Source organism: Rana temporaria, chromosome 5, assembly GCF_905171775.1.
Source record: "Rana temporaria chromosome 5, aRanTem1.1, whole genome shotgun sequence".
In the NCBI taxonomy this organism is placed as follows: Eukaryota; Metazoa; Chordata; class Amphibia; order Anura; family Ranidae; genus Rana; species Rana temporaria.
This window is the reverse complement of record NC_053493.1, coordinates 116,729,218-116,750,473: the sequence shown is the minus strand read 5'-3', so window position 1 is coordinate 116,750,473 and position 21,256 is coordinate 116,729,218. Positions and strand designations below refer to the sequence as shown.

The following is a 21,256-nucleotide window of genomic DNA, read 5'->3' as shown; positions in this document are numbered from 1 at the left end:
TTCATAAAACTACATCAATAAAAGGTTTTCATCTGAGATTCTAAGATGTTGTCATAAAACTACATCAATAAAAGGTTTTCATCTGAGATTCTAAGATGTTGTCAAAATATATTTTTAACTGCTGACACCATATCAGCACTGTATAAGCTTAAATTTAGAATGTATTCAAAATTGAGATGGCATTAACATTTTACTCTTGCTAAACTATAAAACACACGTATACTTTGTTCTCACAATATTTTTCTATTTCTTTCTCTAGTTTGCAGCAGCGCCTCGCTTGCTGATATTGTTTTTGTGATTGATGAATCCAGTGATATTGGTGAAACCAACTTTCAGCTAACAAGAGTATTTTTGCACAAGGTTATCAATGCTTTGGAGATTGGCTTGAACAAAGTTCGGATAGGCTTAGTTCTCTATAGTGACAAGCCCAACCTAGAGTTTAAACTGAATACTTTTAAGGAAAAGTATGAAGTTCTGGACTATATAACTAAGCTGCCATACAGAGGAGGACAGACACACACTGGAGCAGCTCTTAATTTTGTAAGAAAGGAACTTTTCTCCCAGGAAAATGGTGGCAGAGCACATCACGGTGTCCAGCAAATCGCTGTGGTCATGACCAGTGGACAATCAAAAGATGATCCCACTAAGCCTGCAGCAAAACTGAGACGGTCTGGAGTTGAAGTCTTTGCAGTTGGTTTTCAAAATGCTAACGAGACAGAGCTAAAAAACATAGTTTCGCATCCACCACAGAAACATATATCCACAGTGAAATCCTTTCTCCAGCTTCCAAATATTGACCTTAGATTAAAGAAGCTTCTGTGTCGGGAGATTGTTGTTCAATCATTTGCACTCCCATTTCTAGTCCGGAGTTTGAAGGATGGTAAGAAAGACCAATGAACTCCCCTACCCAAAAAAATGACAGTAAATAATAGTAAATTGGTATGTGTTAGATAATACTTTTATTAGTGGGCTATTCTTTGACCCGGTTCTCTTATCACCAAATATAGCCAATATATTAATCAAAATGCGCTCACCAGATTTAAGCGGCCATATTTGATCTTTGGGCCGCTTAAATCCGGTGAGCGCATTTTGGTTGTCACTTAAAGCACTTTAATTTGCACGTTGCAGTTTCTGAGAGCACGGTGGTTGGAGCTTAAATCTGGAACACAGCACTCTCGCTACCAGTTCTACATTTGCAATTATTAGAATTTTTTGGATCTGCGTTTTTTTGGTTCTGAGTTTTATTTATAAAGAATTCATTGGTGTTTATATGGACATTATTTACACATGTTGCACCCTTTTGTACCTTTCTTTCTCAGTGACAATATAAACTAACAGACCATATATAGCATAAACCCTTTTTCTTTATTTTACAATTAGCTTGGGTTAAATACCGAAGCAGCGCCCAATGTGATTTATTTCAGTTTGAAAAAAAAATATATTTTTCTTGTAGTTTTACCAATGACACCTGCTTTTTTATTAAATAGTAACAGACCTGCCTTGACCAACAGATTGGCCAGCAGTTTGCTGTTGGGTCTGTCCCTGTTCTCACTGGTGCAAAACCCTCTGTCCAATCTCTATCAAACTATCATTAATAATTGAGAGACCACAGATGATACAACAGTGTAAAATTGTTCAGCAGCAAGACATAATAGCACGGCTAGGCCCCAAATTTACTAGAGATGTAGAGCACAGGCTGCAGCTGGACAATTTTGTTAATGGATAAGAGACCTAACTGGTGAATTTCTAACTTTTTTTTAATCTAAGGGGATTTTGGAAGGTCATACAGCTTGAAATGATTTTTCTTGTACAATAAAACAGTATGATTTGTTTAAAAGTAAATGTATGACCCCATAATGTGTTGCATTACATAAACTGCAAAGTGCTTTCCCTTAGGTTGTGTGGATACAGAAGAAGCTGATATCTACTTTCTGATTGATGGTTCGGGTAGCATTTACCCAGAAGACTTTGAGGACATGAAGAAATTTATGACTGAAGTAATAAGTGTGTTTCAGGTTGGACCAAATAATGTACGCTTTGGAGTGGTGCAATACTCTGACAACCCAAGGATTGAATTCACTATCAATATGTTCACTGCACAGAAGACCTTAAAGGAAGCAATACAAGAAATCTACCAGCTAGGAGGGGGGACACAAACAGGAAAGGCTCTGCAATCAATGAAAAGTCTCTTTGCTCAAGCTGAAAGTGAACGGCCCAATAAAGTTCCCCAGTCCTTGATCGTCATTACAGATGGAGAGTCTCAAGATAGGGTGACTGAAGCTGCAGCAGATATAAGAGGAGGTGGCATCACTGTATATGCCATAGGTGTCAAAAATGCCGTAGAAGAACAGCTGGAGGACATAGCTGGGAACAAAGACAAAACGTTTTTTGTTGATAATTTTGATTCCCTGGATTTAATCAAGCATGAACTAACCCGTGAGTTGTGTACACCAGAAGGTAAGCAAATTGAGGTTTGACAATTAAAATATAGTAAATAGTACACATACTAATAATGATTTGACTCATAGGCAGCACTGATGGGTACTTATGGGTGGCACTGATGGGTACTTATGGGTGGCATTGATAGGTGGCACGGATGGGCAGTGAAAGGTGTGCGCTGATGGTTGATAGGTGGCACTGATGGACACTGATGTGTGGCACTGATGACACTGATAGGTGGCATTGCTGGGCATCACTGATCTGATGTGATCCATAATGGTGCCAGTCAGTGCCCATTTGTGGGCACGGATTGGCATATATTGGGCATATATTTGCATATGTGGATGGCCATGGGGGATGTACCTGGCCATCCACATGTTAGGAACTTCCCTGGTGGTCCTGGCGGCTTCCCTGGTGGTCCAGTGTGTGCATCCGCGAGGGGGCAGCGCTGATAAACAGACCCCCCCCCATTGGGTCCCCTCTACTCACATCTGTCAGACACGAGTGAGAAAAAGCCAATCAACGGCTCTTCATGTTTACATCGTGATCAGCCGAGATTGGACATGGCTGATCACGTGGCAAAGAGCATCAGTGGGAGTCTCTTTGCCGATATTGGTGTAGCGGTGTGTCTTACTGGGCACGTGGCAGCTATTATCCTGCTGGACGTCATATGACGCCCAGTAAGGATTACTGAACCACCATCCTGACCATCATTTTGCTATAGGCCAGGCGGGAAGTGGTTAAGGTGATCACAGATGATCATTTTTGAGGTGCTTTAGTGGCGTTTTTTCTGTGTTTTTGCTGCATTTTTATTGGGCGCTAGTGGTATGGTTTTTTTAAGGTCACGTTACAACCAGTGGCGGCTGGTGCTCAAAATTTTTGGGGGGGCGCAAAGGAAAAAAAAATTGCAGTCTCACTGTGCCCAAACGCAGCCACTGTTACATGCCATCAAACGCAGCCACTGTGCCATCAATTTACACCACTGTGCCATGCCATCAAATGCAGCCACTGTGCCATTAATTTGCACCACTGTGCCATGCCATCAAATGCAGCCACTGTGCCATCAATTCGCACCACTGTGCCATGCCATTAAACGCAGTCACTGTGCCATGCCATCAAATGCAGTCACTGTGCCATCAATTTGCACCACTGTGCCATGCCATTAACCGCAGTCACTGTGCCATGCCATCAAATGCAGTCACTGTGCCATCAATTTGCACCACTGTGCCATGCCATTAAACGCAGTCACTGTGCCATCCATTGTCACCACTGTGCCATGCCATTAAACGCAGCCACTGTGCCATACATTGTCACCACTGTGCCATGCCATTAAATGCAGTCACTGTGCCATCCATTGTCACCACTGTGCCATGCCATTAAATGCAGCCACTGTGCCATACATTGTCACCACTGTGTCATGCCATTAAACGCAGCCACTGTGCCATCCTTTGTCACCACTGTGCCATACATTGTCACCACTGTGCCATGCCATTAAACGCAGCCACTGTGCCATACATTGTCACCACTGTGCCATGCCATTAAACTCCGCCACTGTGCCATCCTTTGTCACCACTGTGCCATAGCCATCCTTTGTCACCACTGTGCCATACATTGTCACCACTGAGCCATGCCATTAAACGCAGCCACTGTGCCATACATTGTCACCACTGTGCCATGCATTGTCACCACTGTGCCATGCATTGTCACCACTGTGCCATGCCATTAAACGCAGCCACTGTGCCATACATTGTCACCACTGTGCCATGCATTGTCACCACTGTGCCATGCATTGTCACCACTGTGCCATGCCATTAAACGCAGCCACTGTGCCATACATTGTCACCACTGTGCCCTTTAATGGTCACCGCTGTGCCAATTGTCCCCACTGTGCCCTGTAAATTGCTTTCTCCCCGCCCGGCACTTACCTTTACTGGTTTTAGGCATCCACGTCCCACAATGTCTTCTCCCGCCCTCGATGACTGACAGGCGTCTCAGCCAATCAGGTTACTGGTAGCCAGAACCGGCCAACCTGATTGGCTGAGGCGCCTGTCATCTTATTCAAGGGGCGTACAGTCTGTGCGCTCCGAGAATTAGCTTCAGGGACCCGAGGGCTGTATTGGGAAAGCCTATCAGAGCCGCTGGCTTTGATAGACATTTCCCTACAGCCAACCAGCTGGCGTTATTCAGATGGCCGGACATTGAGCGCCGACCATCTGAATAACAGCGGCAGCGGCGAAAATAACATAGATTCGTGCAATGCATGAATCTATGTTATTTCACTCAGTGGCGGTGAGAGCCAGAGGGGGCGGCGCTCCAGCGCCCTCTATGGACGAACCGCCACTGGTTACAACGTGACCTTTAAAAAAAGGAAAAAAGACCCATTTTGCGGTGCTTTCAAAGCGCTGCCCATTCAGTGCTATTTGGGAGTGCTATTTATAGAGCTTCCCACCTACCCCAAATACTTTTTCTAATGTCCCGCAGATGCACCACCCAAGTGTGAAAGCACCCATTGCAATGAATTGGAGGGAGATTTCAGGCATTTTCCGAGGCTATCTCTAGCGATAAAATGCCAAAAAACTGCCTCAGTGTAAAAGAGGTCTTAAGAGAATTTTCACAATATTTAGGAAAGGAAAACAGTTGCACTAAGGATGATGATTCGATTTGACACAAATAATGGACTGAATGTGTTTTTTTTTTCTGAATCACTATCTAACTATGTTATACCCATTCTCACCACTTTGTCTCTCTCCCCTTTGCCTTTCATTCTACATCCTTACCTGGAATCTCATCTGTCTGACTTTTTATTAGTTTGTCTGTTTGTGTCCCATTTTGTTCCTCCTCAGTGATTGTTGTTTTGCAAATTTGTCTATTTAACATTTTGCTTACATCTAGTACCAAGTATTAACGGCAGTATTCGACTATTAATTACTAACTGACATTTTAAGCCTTGGTTTAATATAGTTTTGTATGCCATATTATATGTTGTACAAACATATTTATGTATTAAGATCTTATATTAAGAGCGGTATGGACTCCAGAGAAAGAGATATTATTTTGCCCCTGTACAAAGCATTAGTATGACCTCATCTGCAATATGCAGCTCAGTTTTGGGCTCCAGTTCTCAAAGAAGGGCAACCAAACTGATAAGAGTCATGGAGGAGCTCAGCTCGGAGGAAAGATTAGAGGAACTGAATTTTTTCACTCTTGAGAAGAGGAGATTAAGGGGGGAATATGATCAACATGTACAAATACATAAGGGGTCCATATAGTGAACTTGGTGTTGAGTTATTCACTTTAAGGTCATCACAGAGCACAAGGGGGCACACTTTATGTCTAGAGAAAACAAGATTTCATCTCCAAATACGGAAAGGTTTCTTCGCACTAAGAGCTGTGAAAATGTAGAATAGACCCTCCAGAGGTGGTTCTGGCCAGCTCAGTAGATTGTTTTTAGAAAGGCCTGGATTCTTTCCTAAATGTACATAATATACTGGATACTAACATTTATAGGTAAAGTTGATCCATGGAATATCTGATTGCCTCTCAGGCCTCATACAGACGACCGGACAGTCCGCTGAAAACGGTCCGCCGGACCGTTTTCAGCGGACATGTCCGGTCGGAGATTTCTGTCTGATGGTTGTACACACCATCAGACAGAAATCCGCGCGTTAACAATACGTGGGGACGTGGCCGTGCCGTCGCCGCGACGATGACGCGGCGACGTGGGTGGCCCTGGAAGTTCAAAGCTTCCACGCATGCGTCGAATCAGTACGACGCATGCGAGGGATGGCGGCCGGTCGGACATGTCCGGTGAGTCTGTACAGACGACTGAACATGTCCGACGGACATGGTTCCAGCGGACAGGTTTCTTAGCATGCTAACAAACATTTGTCCGCTGGAATCTGACCGATCCGCCGGACAACTGTCCGGTCGGGCCTACAAACGACCGAACATGTCTGCTGAAACTGGCCCGTCGGACCAGTTTCAGCGGACAGATCCGGTTGTGTGTACGAGGCCTCAGGGATCAGGGAGGATTTTTTTTCCCATGCTGTAGCAAATTGGATGATGCTTTTTTTTTTTTTCTTGCCTTCCTCTTGATCAACTATGGGTATAGGATTGTGCATATGGAATTGTAGGGTTGTTTTATTTTTTATTTTTTTATTATTATTATTGTTTGAACTAGATGGACTTGTGTCTATGTAACTATGTTCATATATTAGTGTTTGTCTTTTTTCTTGTCTCCAGCCTGCAAAGACATGAAAGCAGATATCCTGTTCCTGATTGACAGTTCTGGCAGTATCAATGACAATGATTATGAGAAGATGAAAGAATTCATGAATTCCATAGTGAAACAGTCTGAAATTGGTCCAGACAGAGTTCAGATTGGCTTAATCCAGTTTAGTTCTGAAACCAAAGAAGAGTTCCCACTGAACAAATATAAAAAGAAAAATGAAATTCAAGATGCCATATCGAGTATGCAAAAATTGGATCAAGGGACTTTGACTGGAGTTGCGTTACAAGATGCATTGCCATATTTCAGCTTGGCCAAGGGAGGAAGGACAAAAACTAAACAATATCTTATTATAGTCACAGATGGAGAGTCTTCAGATCCAGTGGCAAAACCAGCTGCTGATATTAGGAGACAGAATGTTGACATTTATGCTATTGGTGTACTAAATGCAAACAACACACAGCTTTTGGAGATAGCAGGAAAGCAAGATCGTGTCTTCCTTGAGGATAATTTTGATGCTTTGGCATTTCTAAATAAGCAGATCATGTTTGAAATTTGCAATCCTCAAGATCGTAAGTTTACCCCTCAGATGATTTCTTAACAATAGCCCTAAAGTAAACCTGGCATAAAGCCTTATTAATGTAACAGCAGTAGGGAAATGCACACATCTTCTGCTAACTGCAAGTTCTTATCTTATAGGTGGATTCAGAAAGACTTAGGCCGGTGTATCAGTAGATACGCCGGCCTAAGTCTGAATCTGCGCCGATGCAAATTTAAGCGTATTCTGGTAACCAGATACGCTTAAATTAGGCTAAGATACGAGCGGCGTAAGTGTCTTACACCGTCGTATCTTAAAGTGTAATTTTTAGGCTGGCCGCTAGGTGGCGCTTCCATTGAGTTTGGCGTAGAATATGTAAATCATAAGATACGCCTATTCAAGAACGTACGTCCGCCCGTCGCAGTAAAGATACGCCGTTTACGTAAGGCATTTTCAGGTGTAAAGTTATTCCATGAAATAGCTGGACTAGTAATGTTAAGTATGGCCGTCGTTCCCGTGTCGAAATTTGAAAATTTTACGTCGTTTGTGTAAGTCGTCCGTGAATAGCGCTGGACGTAATTTACGTCCACGTTGAAACCAATACGTCCTTGCGGCTTACTTTGCCACAATGCACACTGGGATATGTACACGGACGGCGCATGCACCGTTCGCAAAAAACTTCAATCACGTCTGGTCACCCCCCATTAACATAAAACACGCCCCCTCAGCCAAATTTGAATTAGGCGCGCTTACGCCCGCCGCATTTACGCTACGCGCCATAACTTAGCAGGCAAGTACTTTGTGAATACAGTACTTGCCTAACTAACTTACGAGAGCGTAGTGTAAATACGATACGCTACGCCGCCGCAACGATGCGCCGCCGTACCTGAATCCAGCTATTAGTCTTTATATTGAAAGCTATGTCCTTATAGAGCCCTTGGCACCATAGACCCATGGTGTACATTAAGTTTCTACTTTTGCGCAAGTTGACCTTAAACTCTACCACTTCTAGCACTGAGCCCTGCCACCTGTCATTCCACTTACAAATCTTAAAGCCTCTACTGAGCACTAAATAGCTGGCATTTGATAGCAAATAACGTGAAAATAGTGAAGTGGTACTTTTTATTATTTTTATTTAATTAATATATGAATGCTTTTCGAATGCTGAAACCATGTTAAATAAGCATTTGATTTCCATTTGCATTTTTACTGTAAATTGAATTGTTTTCTGAGGAAATTTTGTTGCTCAGTTATTGGTTATATTCAGAGCTTTTTTTCTCAGAAAATAGGTGCAGGAACTAAACCACCACCCCGTTCAGATTTCACAAACAGTAGAAGGGTCTTAAAGGGGCATTAAATACCAGGATTGCATTACATACAGAATGCAAAGTTCAGGTGGTTACACACAGAGTGCAGAGCTGTCACTTGTAAACACAGAGACCAGACTTCTGTGTTTACAAGTGATTGTGGTGAGCAGGCACCAAAGGGTCTGAGCCAGAGGTGGTGGAACTGAGTTCCCCCAAGTTCCCCCTGAAAAAAAGCCCTGGTTATATTAAAATAACTTCTCTCAATCTCCATTACTTTATAAGTGGGCCATCTTTCCTGGAGGACATGGGGCATTTGTTTTTTTCCCCCTTTTCTTAGAATAGGTCAAGTTAATATTAACAGCTGGTATCTAAAGACTCTAAAAATGGCCAACTTCAGTCTACTGGATATTATGGAAATATTATGGAAATCTCAGCTATAATGATAATGAATATATTATGTTGTGTTTTGCAGCATGTAAAAGAACAGAGGTTGCAGACATCATATTTTTAGTGGACGCCTCTTCAAGCATCACCGTTTCCCAATTCAAAATTATGCAAAGGTTTATGGAAGCTGTAGTAAATGACTCCATGGTTGGGAAGGAAAATGTCCAGTTTGGTGTTGTGACCTATGGAACAACACCTGAAGAACAATTTTCATTGAATGCTCATTCTACCAAATCTGAGGTCCGCAAGGCTATATATTCTTTGATACGAACAAAGGGATTTACATATACTGCAACAGCTTTAATGTACACCCAAGAAAGGTTTAATCCAATTTATGGTGGTCGTCCTGGAGTCGCACAGATTATAATTCTTATTACCGATGGGGAAACAACTGCTGCAGACAGACCGCAATTAGATACAGTACCTCAATCTTTAAGAAACAATGGTTTTATAATCTTTGCTGTTGGAGTTGGTGCAGCCAAAAAAGTAGAGCTTGAGAAAATTGCTGGACAGCCAGATAGATGGTTCTTAGTAGATAATTACAATAGTCTGGAAGCTTTGCATGAGAATATAACACAAATTGTTTGTGATGAGTCTAAACCGGGTAAGTAAATTGCATAATCTACATAAAAGAATGTTATTATACTGTATATTTCTTTCTCATACAGTATGTAGCTTTATTTATTTTTCTGTTAAAAACCTTGGATGGTGGCTTTATAAAAGTACAATACTTAGCAGTACAAAACAGTCAAGTCTCTGATTTGATGTCACACCTTAAAGGGTAACTCCACCTTTGTGGCAAAAGTATAGCAAAAAACTAATTATATATATATATATATATATATATATATATATATATATATATATATATATATATATATATATATATATAAAAACATATGCAATTGCTATACAACCCATGTTGTAATTTAATGTTATTAAAAGCTACCCTTACTTTTCAATATACAGCTGCTGTAACAAACAAACAGCTACAGTACTTCTTTAGAACAATAAAAGTTAGGAATCTGCTAGAGATCCTTAGTGATTTGCCTCAACAATTTGGCAGTCTAGTTTGTTTAGTATGTGATCCCGTTGGGGCCAACTTTCATATTCCCAATGACAGGTTTCCTTTAAACAGGTGTAGGTTTAAACAAAAATATCTAGTATTTTTTCATATGATTTTGTCTAGGTTCACACTGCATCTCATTTTGATCCAACATTCAGTGCAATTCTGTGATGTAGCTTAGATGCTACTTGGATGTGCTTTTCATATTCTATGGAACCAGAATTGAGCGCACCAAAGTAGCACAGGACACTTTTCCAAAATCATACTGAATTTATGTGAACTGGCACTTTTGAAAATAATGTGATTTCCATTGTCATGCACTACTGTGCCACTCAATTCACATCTGAAATGGCACCAGTGTGTACCAGCCTTAGTTCACACTTCCACAAGAGAAGACATCACTAAAGAATGCTAATCATAAGTAATGATGCTTAGTTTTTAATTTATCAGAAAGATGTTAGATTTGAAGGTTAGTAACAATGGGCCAGATCCACAGCCCCGCAGCGCAACGTAACTTAACAGATTTAAGTTACACTGCCGCAAATTTCCTAAGTTAGGTATCGATCCACAACACACTTACCTGGAAATTTGCGGCGGTGTAACTCAAATCCGTCCGGCGCAAGGCGTTCCTAATCTAATGGGGCGAGTCCCATTTAAATTAGGCGCGCTCCCGCGCCGGACGTACTGCGCATGCTTTTGATCGGCGCGCCGCGTAGCCTATTTCCGTATTCCTGTACGGCTTACGCAATCGACGTAAAATTTTAAAATTTGACGCGGGAAGGACGGCCATACTTTACACAGCAGTACGCCTGCTGTGTAAAAGTAGGGCTGCTTTACAAAAGTGTAACTAAGCGACGGGAAACTAACGTAGCGGCGACGTAGCGAACGCGAAAAAGCTTTGAGGATCGACGTAACTCCTCATTAGCATACCCGACGGGAAATTATGACGATGAATGCCCCCAGCGGCGGTCGCGGTACTGTCTATCTCTTGGAAACTGATTCTGTGGATCAGTTCCAAAGATAGAAACAGGGATACGCAGGCGGAACAGCAGATCCGCCTGCATATCTCTTTTGAGGATCTGGCCCAATATTTTTTTTTTCTGCTATAAAACATTCCCAATAAAAAGCCTCTAGCGTCTATAAACTATGAGAGATTTATGGACTTTTTAAAATTGTTTTTACTAGTAATGGTGGTGATCAGCGATACAGTGATCAGTGCTAAAAAAAAGTGCACTGCACTGCGTAACTTCTAGGATGCTCCGGCGTATCTTTGTTTTGTATCCACAAAACAAGATACGCCGGAATTGTGCTAAGATCCGACTGGTGTACGTCTTAGTACGCCGTCGGATCTAAGGTACATATTTACGCTGGCCGCTAGGTGGCGCTTCCGTTGATTTCCGCGTCGAGTATGCAAATTAGCTAGATACGCCAATCCACAAACATACGTCCGGCCGGCGCATTTTTTTACGTAGTTTCCGTAAGGCTTTTTTCGGCGTAACGTTACCCCTGCTCTATGAGGCATTCGCAATGTTAAGTATGGACGTCCGGCCAGCGTAAAATTTTCCGGCGTTTACGTTGCTTGCGTAAAACGTTCGCGAATAGGGCTTTGCGTAGAATTACGTTCACGTCAAAAGCATTGGCTTGTTGCGGGTCAATTTGGAGCATGCGCACTGGGATACCCCACGGACGGCGCATGCGCCATTAAAAAAAAAACGTCATTTACGTGGGGTCAATAGGAATTACCATAAAACACACCCACATCTTATCCATTTGAATTGCGCACCCTTACGCCGACACAGTTACACTACGCCGCCGTAACTTACGGTGCAATATCTTTGTGGATACGGAAAATACGATGTAAGTTACGGCGGCATAGCGTATCTACGTATAGATGCGCCGAGGTACGTGGACCTGGCCCAAGATCTCTCTCTAAAGCCTCGTACACAACCGGTTTTCTCGGCAAAAACCAACAAGAAAACTGCTTCTTGCCGAGATTCCCGTTCGTGTGTACAAGGCTTTCAGGTTTCTTGTCAGGAAATCTGGCCAGAATCTCAACGAGAAAAGAAGAGAAGCTGCTCTCTTTTTTTCTCGTCGAGATTCTTGCCGGCCTGTTTCCCGATGAGAAACCCGAGAGTGTGTATACTTACCTGTCACCGTGGAAACCTGCACTTGCTCAAAATGACTTTGACGCATGCACGGTAGCTTCCACGGCATAGGTAGGGTGAAGCAAGATGGCGGCGATGGCATCAAATGTGACAAGCGCATGCGGTTCTTTTGAAACGAAAGTCTGTACACTCGGGCGGCAACAGTTTCTTGCCAAGAATCTCGTCAGGGAAAACGACGGGTTTTTCCTGACGAGGTCTTACACTCTGACAGAACAGCGGTCTCACGGTCTGCCTTGTTTAAATAGCAGACTGCTCTTCCTTCTTCTGAATGATCGGCGGGTCCCAGTGGTCGGACCCGTCGATTGGCTTCTGCTGTGTTCAATCACAGCAGGAGCGGTCTGTTCCGTGCATGCCCCCTGGATCTCATGCACAGTATATATGCAGTGGGCGGTCCAGAACTTGTTAAAGCCCAACTCCAGCCAAAACATATTTCATTGTTGGATAGAGCAGCAAAGGCAGGAAAATCCCTCTATAGATTTTATAGCTGTCTTTGTCCCTATATTCGGAGATTCACCACATTGTGACAGATCAGGGTGTAATGGGAAATCTCTCCAACAGGGACAAACACATTATTTAACCCTGATTACAGTCAGGAAGGTTTAAATCTTCTGGCAATGCTAGTATTTCTGTCTGTGCCTCCCTGACCTAGTGACACATGCTACCTTCATTTCTAATATTGGATCCAATAACATGATATAAAGGGAAATCTCAAAGATTAAAAAAAAAAACTCACAGGAATTTAAAATCTTACCCACTCTAGCTAAAACTTTAACCAATTTCCATCCAGCAACGTACATGTACTTTACTTGATTTTAGTGGTTGTACCGGGTTGATGCCTGCAGTTGGCTCTTGTAATAGCAGTCAGAGTGGCTTACTAGCTGATCGATTGCTATTGCAAGCAGCAGAAGGGGACATCTCCCCTCCCGCCACCTTCCGCTGCTATCTCGGGGTCTCCCATCCCACCAAGAGACATGAGGGACCAGCCAGCATGTTCACCAGCTGGCCAGAAGCCAAGCAAAGCTGGGATCAGCTTTGATCGGCTTTTTGTAACAGTTAACCGGAAGGGGTGACATAACATCACTTATGATTTGCTTGGAAACCATTGGTGCCAGTTTTTAAAAATGTAAAGCATTCAAAAACACAGATCTTGGTGTTTTGAATGCCTTTAAGTGCAGAGGAGGAATTTGGGGTCTTATAGACCCCAGATCTCTCCAAAAAGAGTACCTGGCACATGCCTATTGCTGTCACAAGGATGTTTACATTCCGTGTGACAGCAATAAAAGTGATAAAGAAAATTGAAAAATAAAGCAACGGTGTAAAAAAAAAAAAGATAAAATAAACTAATAATAAAAAAATATATAAAGTGTCCCCTCCTCTTCCCGTGCCCACGTGCAAAGGCCAATGCGCGTGTCCGTCCTGCAAGCACGCAAACAGTGATCATCCCACACATGAGGTATCACCGTGAATGTTAGCTCATGGGCAGTAATTCTAGCACCAGATCTCCTCTGTAAATTAAAAGTGGTAACCTGTAAAGGCTTTTAAAGCATTGCCTATGGATAGTAACATTTAGATTGTTTGTCAAAATTGCAAGGGCGTGCGTAATTTTAAGGGGTGACATGTTTGGTATCTATTTACTTGCCATAACATCATCTTCTATATTATATAAAATATTTGGGTCATGTATTCTATCATGTTCCTCATGTTTTATCATGTATTTAATTTTTTTTGTATCGAAATTCACATTTTTTTATTTCCCAAAATATTGTGTTTTAAAAAGCGCACAAATATTGTGTAACATACATAATTTCAAAACTTACCAATTTAATCTTTAAGGCCTCTGCTTTAAAAAAAATATTTAATGTTTGGGGGTTCTAACAATTTTCTAGCAAAAAACACTGATTGTTACATGTGAACAAGAAGTGCCAGAAAAGGTCCGGACTGGAGGTGGTTAAAAACGTTTGGAATTAGGCTTTAACCACTTAAGGACCCGCTCACGTCGGCACTTTAAAGATGGATATCTCGGTAACGGCAGCAGCTGCTGCCACAAAGGAGATATCCATCTTTCCTGTGAGCGGTCCTGTTAATGATAACGGTGGTCTCTGCGGCGGATTCACCGCAAGATCACCGTTATTGGTGGCAGGAGAGGGGAACCCCCCTCCCGCCGCTCTCCCACGCCCTCCGCCGTTTACCGGAGCAGTCGGCAGTGGCGGAGGCGATCGGGTCCTTACTCCTGCTTGACTGGGATACGAGTGAGGGCAAGATGGCCTGCACCCGTCTCCATAGCATAGCAGGGCGGAAGCGACGTCAAAACGTGACTTTCGCCCATGCTTCTTAAAGGCATATTTTCCTGTTGTAATTTTTTCAAATGACATTTTTTTTTTTTTTTATTGCATTTTAGTCCAAATATGAGATCTGAGGTTTTTTTACCCCAGATCTCATATTAAGAGGACCTGTCATGCTTTTTTTCTATTACAAGGAATGTTTACATTCCTTGTAATAGGAATAAAAGTGACCTTTTTTTTTTTTAAACAGTGTAAAAAATAAAATAAATTCAAATAAATAAGAAAACACCCAAAAAATTATTTTTAAAGCGCCCCGTCCCGACGAGCTCGCACGCAGAAGCGAATGCATACGTGGGTAGCGCCCGCATATGAAAACGGTGTTCAAACCGCACAAGTGAGGTATCGCCGCGATCGTTAGAGCGAGAGCAATAATTCTAGCCCTAGACCTCCTCTGTAACTCAAAATATGCAACCTATAGATTTTTTTAAACATCGCCTATGGAGATTTTTAAGGGTAAAAGTTTGACGCCATTCCACGAGCGGGCGCAATTTTGAAGCATGTTGGGTATCATTTTACTCGGCGTAACATTATCTTTCACAATATAAAAAAAATTGGGCTAACTTTACTGTTGTCTTATTTTTTAATTTAAAAAAGTGAATTTTTTCCAAAAAAAGTGCGCTTGTAAGACCGCTGCACAAATACGGTGTGACAAAAAGTATTGCAATGACCGCCATTTTATTCTCTAGGGTGTTAGAAAAAAATATATATAATGTTTGGGGGTTCTAAGTACTGTTTTAATCTTGTAAACACCAAGTCTGAAAAACAGGCAAGGTTCTTAAGTGGAGAGAAACATTGGTTATCTACACAAATATAAATTTGATTCTTAAAACTCCACAGTCCATCCTTTCGTGTTTAGATTTATTTTATGTAAAATCAAGTTTTTCTTTTTGTTTTGTCTTTTCAGCTTGTGGTCATCAACAGCTGGATCTTGTGTTTTTGATTGATGGTTCTGCAAGTATTAGTCAAGATGACTTTGAAATATCAAAGGCTTTCATGAAAGACATAGCAGACAGCTTCACTATTGCAGAGAACAGGGTACGAATTGGTGTGGCCCAGTACAGCGAGCATCCCCAGAAAGAATTTTTCTTGAATGAGCACTACCAAATTTCAAAAATGAAAGATCATATTGATCAGATTGCTCAGCTGAATCAAAATACCTACACAGGAAAAGGCCTGAAGTTTGTGAAACAGTTTTTTGATCCTACCAATGGAGGTCGTAAAAACCAAAATGTTAATCAGTATTTATTAGTAATGACTGATGGTGAGTCACATGATACTGTAGATCAAGAGGCTGCTGAACTGAGGAGCAATGGAATTACAATTTTCTCTATCGGAATTGGTCTCAAAAACAGCTTTGAGCTTATCCAGATTGCCGGGAATCCAAAAAACGTTTTTAGGGTTGAAAACTATAATGACCTTGACTCAATCAAGAGGCAAATTGTGTCTCAAGTATGCGATCCAAAAGATGACCCTCCCAAAGGTAAGGACTATGTGCTATATAATTTACAGAAGGTATTAGGAACCTTCCTCTTCTTTTTTTTGCCTGTGAGATGTAGAGGTACCTGCAATAAAATGAGTTCTCAGCTCCTGTGTGAGTTTGCATTTGTTGCATTTGAGTTTGTTTGTTTTTGGATTAAAGGGCAAGTGAGGACTTACAGAGCATTATGGCTATTTTTAAAAGTGAGACTTTCCCTGCAATAAAAAAAAAAATCACAACCAGTCTGTAAAATAATGTTTTTTTTTCACAAGAAAGTAAAAGAATATGTTTAGTTTTTATCTTTCCAGTGGGTGATGGAACTGGCAGGAGGGACAACAGTGCTCAGAGGGGGCCAGGTATCTGACATGCAAGTAGTATTGAATTCCAGTTGCACCCATAGCTCATCAATGGAGCAAAGTTGACTCACCAAATGCTGAGGTATACCCTGTTTCTCCGAAAATAAGCCCTACCCTGAAAATAAGACCTAGCGTGAGTTTCTGGGATGGTTGCAATATTAGCCCTACCCCAAAAATAAGCCCTAGTTAAAGTCCTTGTAAAAACATGTCATCCGTTCTGTAAAAAGATTATATAATGTGCAGTGTGTCTCCCTTTTGTAACTTTATTGTGGAAAATACCTTATTTACAGCACTGCTGGGCGCTCACGTGACCCGCCGGAGCTCTTCTCCTCTCCTCCCAGCTGATGTCAGCTGTTTTTTTTTCAATAAAACTTTATCAAGACCCTCCCACTGCAGTACTCAGAGTGGGGCTGACGTCATTGGGGATCTTGGCCCCTCCCTCTGTAGTATTTGGAGTAGGAAAGAAGAGCTCCAGCGGCTCACGTGAGCGGCAAGCGGCACTGTAAGTAAGGTATTTTCCACAATAATGTTACACAAGGAGACACACTGCACATGATAGTATCTTTTTACAGAACGGATTACATAATTTTATAAGGTCTTTAAACAAAGGTTTATTTTTGGGATTACAGAATTTCACATTGCTGACTCCAGAGCTGACAGGGGGAGAAACTTTTTTGTACATACCATAAATAAATAAGACATCCCCTGAAAATAAGCCCTAGTGTGTTTTTTGTAGCCAGAATTAATATAAGACCCGGTCTTATTTTCGGGGAAACATGGTATATTAAAGGGGTTGTAAAGGTAAAAAATGTTTTCCTAAATAGCTACCTTTACCTTAGTGTAGTTCTCCTTCACTTACCTCTTCCTTCGATTTTGCTTTTAAATGTCCTTATTTCTTCTGAGAAATCCTCACTTCCTGTTCTTCTGTCTGTATCTCCACACAGTAATGCAAGGCTTTCTCCCTCGTGTGGAGTGTCGTGCTCGCCCCCTCCCTTGGACTACAGGAGAGTCAGGACGCCCACTAACACACAGCTCCTTTCTCTATCTGCAACGTAGAGAGTGTCCTGACTCTCCTGTAGTCCAAGGGAGGGGGCGAGCACAACACTCCACACCAGGGAGAAAGCCTCCCATTACTGTGTGGAGTTACAGAGAGGAGAACAGGAAGTGAGGATTTCTCAGAAGAAATACGGACATTTAAAAGCAAAATGGAAGGATGAGGTAAGTGAAGGAGGACTGCACTAAGGTAAAGGAAGCTATTTAGGAAAAATAAATTGTACCTTTACAGCCCCTTTAAACAAGCTCTTTTATTGACTGGTTGTGATTCGTTTTTTTAAATGTAGCAACAGGGTCACTTTAATGAGAGAGCACTGTAGAAGCGTTGCCACTCAGTGAAGCTCCATAGACCCATCTGAAAAAAAACTGAACTGAACAGGGATAGGGAAGATATATTAGTTTCTCTGACTCATTAGATTTTATTCTAATGTGGGTTTTAGCTATTTAGCTCATAAGACAACAGTCTTCTTCAACAAAGCAGCTAAGAATAGATAAGTACATATTTGAAAGGGCACCTGGAGCTCTATTTGCTTTATAAATTTGTAAAATATGATATATTCATATGCAATATTCATGATAATAATTAAGAGAAAATAAAATGTTCACTTTTTAGTTGTGGAGATAATAAATAGACCAAAAGCATATAAAACCAAAATCTGCAATCTAATATTGCCATTTGGTACACTCACAAACATTGTTGCAGATTTAACATTTTTCCCCCCAGTATGTCCAGCATTAGAGGCAGAAACTAAGGTGTGTACTGGCATATGTCGATGCTATATACATATTGTAAATATTAAATGTATTACCAATGGGGTCAGCTATAACTCTATATAATTTTCAACCCTGTTTCAAATAGTTTAGAAATCATACATTTTCTTTATTTTTGCTTACCTTATCGTATTTACTTTTTTAATGTATTTGAGCTAGTGGTAGAATTAGCATGGTTACTGTGTTATTTTTGGATGTGTAATATATGCTTTTGTTTAGAATGTTTGTTTAGAATGTGCTAAATACATGTGTAATGCCGCGTACACACAGTCGTTTTTTGCGATGTAAAAAAACGACGTTTTTAAAAACGTCAATTTAATTGACCGTGTGTGGGAGAAAACGACGTTTTATGTCTTCTGAAAAACGACCAAAAAAAATTGAAGCATGCTTCAATTTTATGTGTCGTTTTTCAAAACGTCGTTTTTGACTTCACAGAAATTGACCGTGTGTAGCAAAAAACGACGTTTCAAACGACGTTTTTACACCCGCGCATGCCCAGAAGCTAGTTATGAAGCGAGCTTCAATGGAAAAACGTGGTGAACGTAACCTCGCTTTGCTAGAGCACTGTGAAAAAACAATGGTGTGTAGGCAACATCGTTTTTGAAAAGTGTCGTTTTAAAAACGTTGTTTTTTACTTCACAGAAAACGTCGTTTTTTTACATCGCAGAAAACGACCGTGTGTACGCGGCATTAGAGTTAAGTGCACTTAACTTTACTAGGTGAATATTCTCTAGTAAGGCAATTGTGTTTTAAAGATCATGTATGTTTTCACATGCAGTATATAAAAATACACTGGGTGGTGCTGTGACATTGCTCCTTTGCAAATGTATTTAACATCTATTTCAGAGCTCTTGCATTGCCTTTCAGCATCCATAAAGTACATTTTTTGAGAAACTGTGTAGCATATACAAAATTGAACAATGGCAAAAAAAAAAAATTATGTATTGAGAACTAATAATTCCAATTAAAGTCCTGCTACTGTAGATCATTTCAGGCTGGCCACTTTTGCAAGTATAGCTATGTAAAACATTAACAATAAGAGCCTTTACTGTTTAAAATCCTCTAGACGCCCGACGCTCGTGCCGCTGGAGGGGAGATTTCACATTGATGTCTATGGAGATGGTTCACATCTCATGCCGAACGCCAAAACGCCGTACGCCTGCCGCCTGAAAAAAAGTCCCGGACCCTTTTTTTGAGGCGGCATTGGCGTTCGGCCATAGACAACAATGTGTTGTCAAAAAAAAAAGACCCGTTTTGTCGCGGCAAATCGCAGGTTAAATACGCCGAAATACGCCGCGTTACAGTGTGAATGCGGTGTAAGGCCTCGTACACACGACCAAGTTTCTCGGCAAGAACCTTGCTGGGAGATATTTTTTTGCCGAGGAAATCGGTCGTGTGTACATTTTCGTCGAGGAAACTGTCAAGAACCTCGACGAGCCAAAAAGAGAGCAAGTTCTCTATTTTCTCGACGGGAGTCTGATTTGGCTCGTCGAGATCCTCGGCGGGCTGGTTTTCAACGAGAAATTCGGACATCTGTATGCTAAGAAACCTGCGCTTGCTCAGATTAAAGTATGAGACGGGAGTAAAAGTAGCATTTGTAATGGAGATAACACATTTTTAAAGCTGTAACAGACTGAAAAGTGCAAATTGTCTCTTACCATACTTTTTTTTAACACATGAAATTAGCAAAAGCAGCCCCAAGAGTTTAGCCAGTGGAATCAAACTTCCCCTGCCATTGTATGTGTTGTAGTCACCGCGTTTGAGAACGAGGAGATTTTGCTTTGATTGTGTGTACGCAAAGCAAGCTTGTCGAGTTCCTCGACAAGCCTAACAAGGAACTCGACGAGGAACTCGATGTGTTTCGCCCGTCGAGTTTCTCGGTCGTGTGTACGAGGCCTGAAGAGGTCTCTTTGGACTTTTTAATGACGACGTTTAGAACTTAAGAGCTCTTTCCCACGTATGATTCCCATGAGGATCCGTACCTTTCTTATCCGCTTGCTCAGCGGGGATCGCTTTGTTGATCCCCGCTGAGCCGGCAGATGACAGGGCGGTCCCTTCACACTGTGCAGGGACCGCCCTGTCAGATCTCTGCTCTCCCCTATGGGGGATCGGATGAACACGGACGGTCTGTCCGTGTGTACCCGATCCACTCTGCAGACGGAATAGGATTTTCCTCCTTCTGCAGAATCGGACCATAGCGGGGCCCGATGAGATCGGGTGTCAGCGGATGTTCACCCGCTGACACTCGCTATCCCATAGGTCTTGTACACACGGGCAAACATGTCCGATGAAAACGGTCCGCCGGACCGTTTTCAGGGGACATGCCCGCCCGGAGATTTCTGTATGATGGCTGTACACACCATCATACAGAAATCCGCGCGTACACGATACGCGGTGACGAGGCCCTGCCGTCGCCGCGACGATGCTTGTTCAATGCTTCCACGCATGCGTCTAAGTCATTCAAAGCAAGCGAGGAATGGCGGCCGCTCGGACATGTACGGTAAGTCTGTACAGACGACCGAACATGTCCGACGGACAGGATTCCAGCGGGCATGTTTCTAAACATGTTTAGAAACATTTGTCCGCTTGAAAACGGTCTGGCGGACAAATGTACGCTGGAAACCTGTCCGCTCGGCCGTACACACGACCGAACATGTCTGCTGAAACTGGTCCGTCGTGTGTACGGGGCCATAGGGATACATGTATGTCGGTATTTCATCCAAAAATGGATGGATGAAATATGGACATATTGTCTGTAGGTGTGAAAGGGCCCTAATTCAGGGATAGTCAGATTCATTAACACAATAAAACTACGAGAGAGGTACAGAAGAAGCTTTGCTGGCTATTAATATGGTTGTAAACCCTTACAATCCACTTTTTGCTACCAATAAGCCTATAATAAGGCTTACCTGTAGCTACCCTGGATATCTCCTAAACCTGGAAGGTTTAGGAGATATCCCCTGTATCTGCATGTGCCGATGTCATTGACACATGCGCACTAAAGCAATGGCGCGTACCTGCCCTTGCTTCAGTGAGTGTGCCGTTACCGGTGGCTCCCATGGCATTGCGG

General features: G+C 42.1%; 1 protein-coding gene across 2 annotated transcripts in view; it reads left to right on the top strand.

The window, feature by feature from the left end:
• LOC120940283 (collagen alpha-6(VI) chain-like) overlaps window positions 1-21,256 on the top strand; it is a 195,157-nt gene that overhangs the window by 27,051 nt on the left and 146,850 nt on the right. For both annotated transcript variants that reach the window (XM_040353050.1, XM_040353049.1), the window contains exons 5-9: window positions 260-880; window positions 1,897-2,457; window positions 6,682-7,239; window positions 8,985-9,560; window positions 15,434-16,009. In XM_040353050.1, the coding sequence (XP_040208984.1) occupies window positions 260-880; window positions 1,897-2,457; window positions 6,682-7,239; window positions 8,985-9,560; window positions 15,434-16,009 (2,892 nt within the window). The remainder of the gene's footprint in view (window positions 1-259; window positions 881-1,896; window positions 2,458-6,681; window positions 7,240-8,984; window positions 9,561-15,433; window positions 16,010-21,256) is intronic.